The sequence below is a fragment of the Grampus griseus genome (assembly GCF_964374135.1).
Source record: "Grampus griseus genome assembly, chromosome: 6".
NCBI classification, from domain to species: domain Eukaryota; kingdom Metazoa; phylum Chordata; class Mammalia; order Artiodactyla; family Delphinidae; genus Grampus; species Grampus griseus.
This window is the reverse complement of record NC_139000.1, coordinates 27,841,719-27,856,859: the sequence shown is the minus strand read 5'-3', so window position 1 is coordinate 27,856,859 and position 15,141 is coordinate 27,841,719. Positions and strand designations below refer to the sequence as shown.

The following is a 15,141-nucleotide window of genomic DNA, read 5'->3' as shown; positions in this document are numbered from 1 at the left end:
TCCCATGTTAGAGTCCCTGCTTTGCTTTCCCTAAGGCTGGCAGGGACCTGCAGAGCAGTACGGGGCATATCAGTGTCAGCTAACGGGGCCCAGGAGAAATGACTTGCAGGGCAGGTTCTGTTTCTCATTCTGCCTCCTAGAAGAACTCTGGGAGACCCAGCTTCTCCACCTACAGAGCGGTCACCAGCGTTCATAACCGGAAGACCAGATGGCAGCCTGGAACAGGGCTTCTCCTCCTGAAAGTGACCCAAAAGCCACGCCTCTCCAGTCAGACACACATGAGCAGAATTGAAAAACAGAACAGACCCCAAAGCAAAACACTAATAAATCAACAGCATTGAATCTCGGTGTTTTCTCTATTTTCCAAACGTTCTGCATTTCCCATAGTGACCACGCAAGCCTTTATTCTTAGGAGACATAAAGTGAGCTTTGATATTTGAGAAAAATGATACAAACCCCAAAAAATGACTTAGAGAAGCAACTCATAATAAGACTGGACCAAGTCTGAGAGAATTTCACCATGAATTATTCCTACCCAGTGTCTTAAACATTAAGGCCTGCATGGTTTCTGACCACCATCCCTCAAGCTTAGCTCTTTACACACCTGGCTCCAAATGGTTCCCCCTTTCCAAGTCTAATGTGAAACAAGGCTGGGTGTCAGAAAGGTGAGCACATGCTGACTGGGAGGCAGAGGAATGGCTAATTGCTTTTTGTAAGTTAGGCCCCCTGATCCTGTGACAAAGGTTATTCTAATACGCTTGTAAACATGTGGACCCGAAAGGTAAGCTCAACTTTTATCAGGAGACTACATTCCCATAGTTGAACTCAGGGCCCAGATATTGACAAGGGAAAGATCTGAATTAGGGGTACCATGTTCTTCCCTTCAGACAGCAAACAAATGTTTTGGTAAAAAGACTGTCTTGCTTTGCTACTGAAAAAGAAATAAGGATGGGCTTCCCTGATGGCGCAGTGGTTGAGAGTCCGCCTGCCAATGCGGAGGACACGGGTTTGAGCCCTGGTCCGGGAAGATCCCACATGCCACGGAGCAACTGAGCCTGTGAGCCACAACTACTGAGCCTGCGCTCTAGAGCCCGCAAGCCACAATTGCTGAGGCCCGCATGCCAAGTCTGTGCTCCGCAACAAGAGAAGCCACTGCAATGGGGAGCCTGTGCTCCACAACAAGAGAAGCCACTGCAATGAGAAGCCCACGCGCTGCAATGGAGAGTAGCCCCCGCTCGCCACAACTAGAGAAAGCCTGCACACAGCAACGAAGACCCAACTCGGCCACAAATAAATACATAAATTTATTTAAAAAAATAAATAAATACGGAGAAGTTGCTGGTAAGACAAAGACAGTACACGGAAGATGAGGAGGAATCATCCTCTTTACAAATGGGTCATTAACTAGGGGCCAAGAGTAATTATGAGAGAAAGTTCTAGGCTAGATATCAGGCCTTCAGCCCCTAGCTAATTAACCTTGAGACGTCTATGAGTCTTGGTTTCTTCATCTCTAAAGTAAGGAGATCAAATCAGGTAATTTTAAGATCACAGGTATAAAGCTGATTTTACATTTCCTACGATATTCAAGTCAAAAAGACCCTCTGAGCCAAACTCAGGGTGGAAAGAAGTGATAGTGGACGATCTGCCTTCTGGGGCTGAAAAAGAAATGACTTACCTCTTGAGCCACAATCCCAAGACTATCCAGCAAAGCTTTTGTGGCTTCAGCCAGCTCCTTGCTGGGGAAGGGAGACGTGGAGTTTAGTTCTGTCTGCAATGAGAAAAAAAAATCCTTTGTTTCTAAACTCAATGTAAACCTGAAATCTGTATTTAAAAATAAACAAGTTAATTAAAACTATTCACAATCTTGAGTTTAAAACACAAGAAACCCACTCCTAATCAAAATAAGACACTAAAATTATTCTAACTGTATGTTTGCAGGTTGTTCATCTCAGATAAGAATTACTGATTCTTTGATGGATGCTTTTAAAGGGTATTTTAAACTAGTTGATATGCAAGAGATAAAAATATCTCGTGTGTGTGTGTGTGTGTGTGTGTGTGCGTGTGTGACCAAGGCAAAGTTGACCATAAATTCCCAACTCTGTCTATGATTCTGCAAGAAAGACAACATGGAAATGGCCTTGAGAAACAAGTGTGTGATGGCTCACAAAAAACGAAGACAGTATAAAGTTGCCAAAAGCATGGAAAGAAGGAATTCTCTTTCATTCCACTCAAGTCAGCAATGTTTCTAACACTGGAAATTTACTTATTTTTAATATATTAAAATTAATTTAAAATAATTTTAAAATACTTGTTTTTATGTCTAGTTTGAGTCAAATTGTAATATGCCACCTAGCTGCATGGCAAATATAAGCAAATAATTGAGGCCCAAGGAAAAGCTAGGTTAGGGAAGAAAGCCTAAGCTAGAGGAGAAATAGAGCAATGACGCACAGGCTCTGAGGCCAGAACTGCTTCTGAGTTTTCAGGCTTCCAAAGAAAAAAAGACACAGGGTCAGTTTCATCACTCCTATTTGTCAAATAGGGGGGAAAAATCTCCAGGGGAAAACCCATCTTTCCTTGTTGCTTCTACGGGCATCATTTTATTCAATATCAGACCCTCAGAAATCTAGAGAAGGCTGAACCATTTTGATATTTGTCATATATCAGAGATTGCTGTGAAATCATAAGGCAGCCTGCATGGAAGATGGCTGAAAGTAGACGGAGCTCATCATTATCTCTGGGAAAGAGCAGCCTGGGATGTTTCCCTTTAAAAAGAACTCCAAATGCAGAAGGTTAAGTTAGTATCATGATCTCATCATAATATCCTAGCATAATCCCAAATGTACATTTCTGATAAAATCTGTCTAAAGGTTCTCTGGAAGATTTCATCCAGCCTGATTCATGAGCTCTTCTAGAATGGCTCACTCCCCAGAGACCAGCCTTCCCACACTCCCAGTCCTCTGATGGGCCCATGCTTTCCTTGAAATGCTACACTCAGGTAGGTATCTGTGACACAACTCGCAGGCTGTGTTAATGTTCATTCCTTCCATGAAGTAATTATGAGCGAAAACAGGTGGGGGGCTTTTTGTTTGCTTTTTCTTTCTCTCTTCAGGTTCACATTACCACCTGAAGGCTACCACACTAAAAGTTGAACTTACAGAGACCTTGATAAGGAAAAGCTTTTACATAACGAGAGGTCATAATTGGAAGACATAGGAGGTAAAAACTGTTTCTGTGCTTACCATGAGGCTCACAAGAGGATACATGTTCAGGATTGCACAGCAAAACAAAAAATGCTAAATTACATTAATATAAACATTTAAAACTTAAAATGTGGTAGTTAATGCATTTCTTTTTCAAGTCTGCATTGAAATAAGATTCGTATCACTCTAGGGTGACCCGGAGTGACTACAGAACCCTGGGGAAGTGGCTTCAACTCCCCATGCCTCCACTTCCTCAACTCCACAGCAGAATAAACGATAATGTGCATGTGTCACAGCGCCTTCAAAACATTAAACCAGAGGCCATGTGCAAGCCCCTGCACAGTGCCTGGCACACCGCAGGTCCTTATAATTATAAACAATTCCATCCTTGCCTTTCTCTTCCCTTCCTCCAAAGTTTACTACCAAAACAGAAGGGCTAGTCCTCCGCACACAGGGTTTTCCAGTTCTTGAAGGGATGTGCACCCTCCCTTCTGTCTGTCTCTGGGTGAACTTTTCCTCTTGTCGAGGTGCCCTTCTCCACGAGGCAGACAGCTAGAGTTGTCAGCTCGAGGCAAGAATACCAGCCACACTGCAGTGTGCTATTTCTAAAATTATAAATGGTCCTCAGCACAAAACCAAGACATCCTCATCCTTAATTCCTTAATTCCTGACGGCCTGGGGCAAATGCTTCTCTCTTCCCTATAACCCTTTTTCTTAGTGTTTGCCAAACTGAGAAACAAAAGATAATATTAAGTGGATGACAGATATACTTATATTGGTATATATTTATACCATATACACAGAACTTTCCCCAAACTTGACATTTAAATGGAAAAACCTAAAGCAAAATCATTATCTATGACTATGTATATATATACACATACACACACCTTTATCTTAATGTATATTCATGTGTACCCTCTATGTACAGCAAGTGATACTGATTTTACTTTTATAGGAGTAATTCAGTTTCCTTTTCTTTAAACAAAACAAATGAGTTGATTAAAAGAAAATAGTAAATTAAAAACCAATTGCACTTGAATACAACCTAAATCATGCCAGAGGATTGAGAATAACCAGGTTTCACCAACACAGTGTGGTTTTAGGAACTCTCATCAGAACCACCTGAGGTGCTTGTCAGGCGTGCCGATGCCCAGCCCCCGAGACCTGAGTGAAAAGCTAGACGTAAGACCCACAAATCCTCAGGAAATTTTTTGCACGCTGAAGTTTGAGAACCACTGAGGCACAGCACCTGGACAATATTCACACCTCTTTTTCACAGTATTCTTTGCACGAGTGTGGCTGTTTGTGCATTCTATATCTGGTCCACACGATGCTGTCTACTTCAGATTGTGAAGCAGTGACAAGAAGCCAATCAGTTTACCTGGCCTTGCGTGGGATCCAAGATAGTGCCAAAGGCATCTGCGGCCAGGTACGTCACACCAATTGTTTACACAAGTCACCAAGTGCAAAAGGCTAGCTCTCTAAACCCCAGACCCAACACTGGCCGGTTGTCCCCACTAGCAAGCATTCCCCTGAAGGAGACAAATCAATGAGCAGTTCATGTTGTTTTGAGAATATGTCTTCCCCATCTGAATGAATTTAAATCTTCATTGGGTAATGATTTTTCCTTCAGGTTTTTCCATTTAAGTGTCTTAACTTTGGAGCAAGCTTATTCTTCTTGTTTTAGAAGCTACACAATTCAGCAAAACTCCACACACACAGCAGGCCTTACTGCAATGGCTGTCTCACCCATGAACATAGTTAACCATGGACATAAACATAAAGACCTCATTACATTTACTGTGGATTTCAGACCTTTAGATATTCAAACTCCACACAATACCGTATCTTACTATACGAACTTGTTGTCAATAGACTGAACTTTGGTTTGTTTGTTTAATTGACTGATTCAGGTTTTGGTCTCAAAAAGAAAAACACTGGCTAAACCCATCCAGAAGTCATAACTAGAATAGTCAATTCCATTTTTTTCGATCCTTTTTATACTAATCATTGTTTGAGACTAAATGCTCAGAATTCATTAACATAAGTATTGGCAACCTGTAATCAGTACAAACTAATTTCCATTTTCAAAGGAGTGCTGATTGGAGTTACACATATAGGTGTGGGTTGACATCACAGGGTTAAAAACACACACAATTCAAATTCAACATCAAGTTTAAATCTTACATTATCCAGGTATTTTGCTCAAGACTTCATTTCACTTTTTTGTGCTTGGACACTATAAAATACAGAGAGGAGACTGATGTAAATCAGATTTAATATTACAAATTAATGGGAAAAGGATGGGCTATTCAACCAGTGCTGCTGAGACAAGTAGTTACTCATATAAGATAGTAATTTTTTGGTTTGCTCACCCTCTGGGGCGGGTAGGGGCTGGGAGCTGAGGCTCAGGCTTTGGAGGTCAGACCCCAGGGAGAGGACTGAGGTTGGCTATGTGAAGACAGCCTGAAGGGGGCTAGTGTGCCACAGATAGCCAGGAGGGAGTCTGGGGAAAAGTCTGGATCTGCTGGAGAGGCAACACAGCATTGTTTCCAGGTGTGTGAGGAGAGGGGATTCCTGCTCCGTGTGCCCACAGAAGGCAGGGCACCACCTAAGCGAGCTCCAGAGACAGGCACAAGCCACGGCTATCAGCTCAGACCCCAGAGATGGGCATGAACCGCTAACGCTGCCGCCACTGCCACTCAGAATCCTGTGTGCAAGCGCAGGTCACTACCCACACCCCCCCAGGAGCCTGTGCAGCACACCACTGCCAGGGTCCCGTGACCCAGGGGCAAATTCCCCGGGAGAACACATGGCGCGCCTCAGGCTTCTGCAACATCACGCCGGCCTCTGCTGCCACAGGTTCACCCTCCATTCCAATTATGACTACCGTACCCCTCCCTTTCCCTGGCCTGAGTGAGCAAGAGACCCCTAATCAGCTGCTGCTTTAATCCCCTCCTGTCTGGGCAGAGAACAGACGCCTGAGGGTGGCCTATACGCAAAGGCAGGGCCAAAACCAAAGCTGAACCCCAGGAGCTGCGCGAACAAAAAAGAGAAAGGGAAACTTCTCTGTGCAGCCTCAGGAGCAGCGGATTAAATCCCCCCAATCAACTTGATAAACCCTGCATCTCTGTAATACCTGAAAAGACAATGAATGCTCCCAAAATAGGCAGTGGAGTTTGGGAGCAACTGTAGACTTGGGGTTTGCTTTCTCTGGCTGACTGGGTTTTGGTTTTATGTTTATCTTAGTTTACTTTTTAGTGCTTGTTATCATTAGTGGATTTGTTTATTGGTTTGATTGCTCTCTTCCTTTTTCTTTTTTTTTACTTTAAAAAATTTTTTATCTTTTTTATTATTTTTTCTATTTTTATTATTTTTTTATTTTGTTTTAGCCTTTTTTCTCTTTTTGTGAGTGTGTATGTTTCTTTGTGTGATTTTCTCTGTTTAGTTTTACTTTTACCATTTGGCTTGGGTTCTAGCTGTTCTTTTTTTTTTTTTTCTTCCTTTTCTTCCTAGCCGTGTGGCTGGCAGGGTCTTGGTGCTCCAGCCGGGTGTCGGGCCTGAGCCTCCGAGGTGGGAGGGCTGAGTCCAGGACACTGGAACAGAGACCTCCCAGCTCCATATAATATCAATCGATGAGAGCTCTCCCAGAGATCTCCATCTTAACACTAAGACCCAGTCCACCCAATGGCCAGCAAACTCCAGTGCTAGATGCCCCATGCCAAACAACTAGAAAGACAGGAACACAACTCCACCCATTAGCAGAGAAGCTGCCTAAAGTCATACTACATTCACAGACACCCCAAAACACACCACCAAATGCGGCCCTGCTCACCAGAAAGACAAGATCCAGCACCACCCACCAGAGCACAGGCACCAGTCCCCTCCACAAGCCACTGAACCAACCTCACCCACTGGGGGCAGACACCAAAAATAACAGGAACTATGAACCTGCAGCCTGCAAAAAAGAGACCCCAAACACAGTAAGTTAAACAAAATGAGAGGACAGAGAAATACACAACAGATGAAGGAGCAAGGTAAAAACCCACCAGACCAAACAAATGAAGAGGAAATAGGCAGTCTACCTGAAAAAGAATTCAGAGTAATGATAATAAAGATGATCCAAAATCTTGGAAATAGAATGAAGAAAATACAAGAAACGTTTAACAAGGACCTAGAAGAACTGAAGAGCAAACAAACAATGATAAACAACACAATAAATGAAATTTAAAAATTCTCTAGAAGGAATCAATAGTAGAATAACTGAGACAGAAGAATGGATAAACGACCTGCAAGATAAAATAGTGGAAATAACTGCCACACAGCAGAATAAAGAATGAAAGGAATTGAGGACAGTCTCAGAGACCTCTGGGACAACATTATATGCATCAACATTCGAATTATAGGGGTCCCAGAAGAAGAAGAGAAAAAAAAGGGTCTGAGAAAATATCTGAAGAGATGATAGTTGAAAACTTCCCTAACATGGGAAAGGAAACAGTCAATCAAGCCCAGGAAGCACAGAGAGTCCCATACAGGATAAATCCAAGAGGAAACATGCCAAGACACATATTAGTCAAACTATCAAAAATTAAATACAAAGAAAAAATATTAAAAGCAGCAAGGGAAAAGCAACAAATACCATACAAGGGAATCCCCATAAGGTTAACAGCTAATCTTTCAGCAGAAACTCTGCAAGCCAGAAGGGAGTGGCAGGACGTATTTAAAGTGATGAAAGGGGAAAACCTACAACCAAGATTACTCTACCCAGCAAGGATCTCATTCAGATTTGATGGAGAAATAAAAACCTTTACAGACAAGCAAAAGCTAAGAATTCAGCACCACCAAACCAGCTTTACAACAAATGCTAAAGGAACTTCTCTAGGCAGGAAACACAAGGGAAGGAAAAGACCTACAAAAACAAATGCAAAACAATTAAGAAAACGGTAATAGGAACATACATATCAATAATCACCTACCTTAAATGTAAATGGATTAAATGTTCCAAGCAAAAGACAAAGTCTGGCTGAATGGATACAAAAACAAGAGCCATATATATGCTGTCTACAAGAGACCCACTTCAGACCTAGGGACACATACAGACTGAAAGTGAGGGGATGGAAAAAGATATTCCATGCAAATGGAAATCAAAAGAAAGCTGCAGTAGCAATTCTCAAATCAGACAAAATAGATTTTAAAACAAAGACTATTACAAGAGACAAAGAAGGACACTACATAATGATCAAGGGATCAATCCAAGAAGAAGATATAACAATTGTAAACATTTATGCACCCAACATAGGAGCACCTCAATACATAAGGCAAATGCTAACAGCCATAAAAGGGGAAATCAATACTAACACAATCATAGTAGGGGACTTTAACACCCCACTTTCACCAATGGACAGATCACCCAAAATGAAAATAAATAAGGAAACACAAGCTTTAAATGACACATGAGACCAGATAGACTTAACTGATATTTTTAGGACATTCCATCCAAAAACAACAGAATACACTTTCTTCTCAAGTGCACATGGAACATTCTCCAGGATAGATCGTATCTTGGATTACAAATCAAGCCTCGGTAAATTTAAGAAAATTGAAATCGTATCAAGTATCTTTTCTGACCACAACGCTATGAGACTAGATATCAATTACAGGAAAAAAACTGTAAAAAACACAAACACATGGAGGCTAAACAATATGCTACTAAATAACCAAGAGATCACTGAAGAAATCAAAAGGAAATCAAAAAATACCTATAAATGAATGACAATGAAAACATGACGACCCAAAACCTATGGGATGCAGCAAAAGCAGTTCTAAGAGGGAATTTTATAGCAATACAATCCTACCTCAAGAAACAAGAAAAATCTCAAATAAACAACCTAACCTTACACCTAAAGCAATTAGAGAAAGAAGAACAAAAAACCCCAAAGTTAGCAGAAGGAAAGAAATCATAAAGATCAGATCAGCCACTATGGAGAACAGTATGCAGTTTCCTTCAAAAACTAAAAATAGAACTACCATATGACCCAGCAATCCCACTACAGGGCATATACCCTGAGAAAACCATAATTCAAAAAGAAACATGAACCACAACGTTCACTGTAGCACTATTTACAATAGCCAGGAAATGGAAGCAACCTAAGTGTCCATCAACAGATGAATGGATAAAGAAGATGTGGCACATGTATACAATGGAATATTAGCCATAAAAAGAAACAAAATTGAGTTATTTGTAGTGAGTTGGATGGACCTAGAGTCTGTCATACAGAGTGAAGTAAGTCAGAAAGAGAAAAACAAATACCATATGCTAACACATATATATGGAATCTGAAAAAAAAAATGGTTCTGATGAACCTAGGGGCAGTACAGGAATAAAGATGCAGACATAGAGAATGGACTTGAGGACAGGGGGAGGGGGAAGGGTAAGCTGGGATGAAGTGAGAGAGTAGCACTGACATATATATACTACCAAATGTAAAACAGATAGCTAGTGGGAAGCAGCCACATAGCACAGGGAGATCAGCTTGGGATAGCAAGTGGGGGAGGGAGGTGCAAGAAGGAGGGGATATGGGGATATATATATATATACATATAGCTGATTCACTTTGTTATAGAGCAGAAACTAACAACACTGTAAAGTAATTATACTCCAATAAAGATGTTAAAAAAAAAAGACAGTAATTTTTCCATCTCATACCACTATACAAAATTAAATTCTTGGTATATTGAAAAGCTAAAACTAAAAATGAAAGTTTAAAAGATATAGAGGAGAAAATGTACTTATGAACCTAAGGTAGGGAAGGCCTTCTTAAAATACAGAAGTCCAAACCAAAAATGGGAACTAACGACTTCAACTTCTGAAAGTAAAAACTATGTGCAAAAAGATACCATCAGCAATGGGAAAAAACAAGCCAAAGACTGGAAGAAGAAATTTAAAAAAATTTTTTTAGAATAAAAATGGAATACCATGCAGCAGTTAAAACGAACCAGATGCCACATTTATCAACATTGATAAATCTCAAGAACATAACGTTGAGTGAAAAAGACAAGTTGCAAATCAACATGCACACCTATACAATATGAACACATGCAAACCAAATACCCTATACTGTTATTAACAGAATGCAAATATATATATGGTTGCATAAAAATATGCCACTCCAGGATAACGGTTATCTTTGAGGAAAGAGGGGGATACACAGGTGACATAAACTGTATCTGTAGTGTTTTCTTTCTTGAAAAGAATCTAAAGCAGGCATAATAAAATGATGGATGTTGGTACATGAGTGTTCTTTATGTTATTTCTGCACCTTTTTATATATTTGAACTATTTCATAACTTTCTTTTTAATTCGATGAAAGATAAGAGAGAGAGGGAGGAGGAAAGGAGATTGGCAGGAATGAAGGAAGGGTAAGAATATAAGTTGGCTTGAGTACTTATCAGATCTGAAAGATGTTTAACTTCCTTGAACAAAATTAACCCCAGCCAATATGCCTTAAAATGAGGCCACACGATGAAGTCTGAGAACCATGTGCCTGTACCTACTGTTAACTGAGGTCTCCGGCTCATACTTACTTGACAAAGGCAGACAAAACTTGCCAATAGTATTTCCAAAGAGCTCTGGTAAGCCATTCACAGTTTGGAATTCCTCCTACTATTTTTCTTAACCAAAAACATTCCCTTGGCTATGAATTCATACAGGTCCCCATTGACCACAGGGGGCAAGATTTTCTTGTATGAAGGCAAATGGGGAAAAAGAGGGAAAATAAAACCTTTGGTGAAGACTGTATGTTCTGTGTTAAGCTAACAGGAATTCATGTATTATTCAATATTTTTAGATCACAGCTAGATACTGTACTATCATTAATGGAAGAATAGACAAATGAGTATTACTCAAAAGCTCCTACCCATTTCTGCAAAATGTGTTAATCACAACATTGAAACATTTCCTAAAAGCATGACAGTCTGGGGCACTGGCCTGAGAATGATCAAGTCCACTGTGCCATCTTTTCTGGACCTAATAAATGACTTCATTATATTCTTTCTATCCTCACTAGGTTTTTCCTTCCACATGAATTTTATTTTTTTCTTTTTTAAATTGAGGTAACAATGGTTTATAACATTATATAAATTTCACATGTACAACATTATATTCCTACATTCTATAATACACATTATATTTCTATATATGCTGCAGCATGTGCCCCACCAAAAACTTAGTTTAACTAAGTTGTAATAGACTGAAACTTAAAATAAAAAATGCAATAACCTAGCAAAGTCAATTTGACTTTAATTTCTGAGCTGGTGTTTTATTTCAACTCAGTGTCCAGCACAGTTCCTGGCACATAATAACTAGGTGTCCAATAAATATGGAAGAAAAATGAAAAGCAAAGGGAAGAGCACATTAGGAGGGTGGGGGATGGACTGGTGTGAGTGCTGCTTCAAAGGTCATTCAAATTCAGATATACTCTGTTTCATATTCACCTCATCAAGTTAAAGACCCTTCAAGACAAGGATAACTCTTCACTCCTCCTCCACCTGCTCCTTCGATCCTTGTGCAGTCCAGCTGTGAGCCCACTAGTCCTCTGGGCACCTCAGAGCACCACTCACCTTAACTCCTTTGCCCTATGAACTGAGTTCCGCCTCTGCAAGAATGTGTTACACACATCGGAAGACACAGGAACAGAACACTTTGTTCCATGGAGATAGAACTTCTCCTTTTTGGATGAAAGTATAAGTCAAGGCAGTTTAGCCACATGGTCGTTCAGTGTCTAAGATGGAGGTCAATCTGCATGCCTGTCCTTGCTAACTCGAATCAGACACCGTTTTCCTCACCTCAAAAACCAGACACCGGGCTTCCCTGGTGGCGCAGTGGTTGAGAGTCCACCTGCCGATGCAGGGGACATGGGTTTATGCCCCGGTCCAGGAAGATCCCACACGCCGCGGAGCGGCTGGGCCCGTGATCTATGGCCGCTGAGCCTGTGCTTCCGGAGCCTGTGCTCCACAACGGGAGAGGCCACAACGGTGAGAGGCCCGCGTACCGCAAAAAAACAAAACTAACAAAAAAAAAACCAGACACCATCTTCACATCACAGACAGGACTAGAGCCCAAGCCTACTTAACCACACAGACTTTCACTAGGGCTCACAGTGTCCCATATGAGACAAGACTGTTGTCAGGCAGCTGCTGGAAGGGCAGCCCTCACTTTACAGAACCCAGAACTTAGGAAGAATTCCTCAAGTTTCCAGTCTCAGCCTTAAAGCTGGTTCTCAGTGCCCAATGGAATGAAAGCTCCACGTGGACCTTGTCTGCGTTGTTCATGGCTGAACCTTCAGTGCCTTAGATCAGTACCTGGTACAAAGTAGACAGACAGTAAATATGCGTTGGTTCTGTTGATGAATGTCTCACGCCTTGTTCAGAGATGCTCTGCTTCCCAAAGCCACTGCTCTTTGGTTTGTGCATTACAAACCTTAATGAGTAGCGTCTACTGTACTTTAGAATCACTCTCAGAATATGAGCAAAAAAGTACACAGGGCTGAAACGGGACTAATAAAAAAAAGCCAAGGGCACTGGAGAAACACTTCAAAGACAGAATGAAATATTGTTCCAATATATGTTCCAATCCAAAGGCAGTTATGGCAGAACAAATGCCCTCCCCAAAGCAGTCCACACCCTAATCTCTGGAACCTGTCAATCAGTTACTTCACCTGGTAAAAAGTACTTTACAGATGTAAAAAGTAATGAATGTTAAAATAGGGAGATTATCCTAGATTATCTGGATGGGTTCAGTCTAATCACATGAGCCCTTAAAAGCAAAAAACTTTCAGGCTGGAAGCAGAGAGATGTAGCAGAAGGAAAAATCAGATTTAAAGCATGAGAGGGGCTCAAACCACTGTGGCTGGGGAGGGACCATGTGAAAAGCACGAGAAGGAATGCTGGCAGCCTCTATGAGTAAAGACCAGCCCCCAGCTGACATCCAGGAAGAAACCAGGGACCTCAGTCCTACAACTTCAAGGAACTGAAATCAGCTACCAATCCGAATGAGTTCAGAAACAGATTCATGTTCAGAGCCTCCAAAAAGGAATACAGCCCTGTGAACACCTTGATATGCAAAATTCATACCTTCATTTTATGCAAGGTATAACCAAGGCATAAACAAATAATCTACAGGATAAGAAGCCTTGGCAATACCTAAGCAAAGAATGCAATTTTTCACTGAAATATTCTTCAGGATTACTTTGCTTGGTATATGACTGATTTCTAACACTGATTTATAAAAGAAAATTTCTTCCTTACCAGCCACTGCTTTCAGCATATAATTTATATTACTCATATCAATTAAATTATTAACTTCTATTTATTGAGCATCTAATGTGTGCCAGGTCTTATGCCAGGCTCTTCATCTACCTGAGCAATAGTCACAACCAAGGGTAAACTACGTTACCTGTAGGTAAAAGCTTCGTTATCTGAGGCTTACAGAATCTAATGTATCCAAGGTCCCACAGCTGGTAAAATGCTGAGGCAGAATTTGAACCCAGATGCAGATGACCCCAGGCCTACACCCTTTCTACTCTGCCACACTTCCCCACTTCTGTCAAAATACTGAGGTCCAAGTGGTCATCAGGGAACTGAAGGAGACCCAGGAGAAAGTGTCAGAATACTTTGGCTGAAAAAGAGAGAAATAGCCACATCAAAAAAAAAAAAAAAAAGAAAGAAAGAAAGAAAGAGAGGAGAAATGTTTCAAAACATGTCTCTCCTCAAAATCCACTTTTAGTACAGAAACGCGTGCGGACAGAACAGTTTCTCTCCCCTCCCCCGCAATGTTGGTTGCTGCTCCTGTTGTATATCTTGGCGCAATTAACTGCCCATGTGCAACGAGGTGTCACGGAACATCCATCTACCATCACCCATGTCAAAATTCCACCCAAGTGGCAGAAGCAAAAGGTTGCTTAATGTAAATCAAGTATCAACCCCAGTGCTCCAATTAAGGCACTGCTATAAGAGTCACATTTCAAAATGTTTGGAAGTCACTTCATCCCAGAGGTATCCCCTAAAACATCTTTACACAGAGCCATCCTGGCCACTCATTATGTTCTAATTCAAGAGCCCCATTTTCCGATTTTAGGAAGATCTCACAGCAACAGCTGACAGGCAGGAGCAGAACCTGAGATGCTCCTATGCCCGAGAGATGGGCAGGAAGCATATGGCAGCTACCCTAATCAACACCCGCCGTGAACCAACTGGTCTACAAGGCACAAACACAGCATGACAGGATGGGCTGTGATGTAGCTGACAGTTTTGACAGTGCATTTCCATGTCCTCGATCACGCTAATTTTTCCAACTAGGGAGAGATTTTCAAGTTGAACCCTAAGCTGCTGATTGTCAGATTATGAAGGCTGTACTATCATTCTACTTAGAGCATAATTCAGACATTATATAATTAGAGGGATTTTACTGGGTTGTGCACACAATAGGTGTTTAATGAGTAAACAGAAGTGAAACAATGAATGGGCACCAGAATAAATTACTATGTCTTCTAAAAGCACCCATCTTTCCAAAGTCTGAATCATCCCAGCTGAAAAGGTGAAAATTTCGATCTTGTTGTGAAATAAAGCAAAACAGCCAAAACAGTCCAAGGAAATGGTCTACCATTTGTAACAACCTTTGACCCTCTGTCTCACGATGCAAAAAGTGCCAACAGGCTGCAAGTGTCTTCACAGATGAGCTTATCTGGTTATTTAGACCAGTTATCTGGGGCTGCAGACATCTCCATACAGAAACATATCTTACTAAAATTATACTCTAGAAACATTACCAGTGGAATCACAGAGCAATGAAAATAACTCAGTACATTTTCAACCACTGAAGCAGAAAATACTATTTCTGGAATAAAACAAAAACAGATCTTAAGCATTAGGCCTAAGCCCT

At 41.1% G+C, this 15,141-nt stretch overlaps 1 protein-coding gene across 4 annotated transcripts in view; it reads right to left on the bottom strand.

The window, feature by feature from the left end:
• The window catches only part of ABCA1 (ATP binding cassette subfamily A member 1), a 137,022-nt gene that overhangs the window by 58,343 nt on the left and 63,538 nt on the right, over positions 1–15,141 (bottom strand). For all 4 annotated transcript variants that reach the window (XM_082657620.1, XM_082657619.1, XM_082657622.1 and 1 more), the window contains exon 8: positions 1,676–1,768. In XM_082657620.1, coding sequence (XP_082513746.1) covers positions 1,676–1,768 — 93 coding nt within the window. The remainder of the gene's footprint in view (positions 1–1,675; positions 1,769–15,141) is intronic.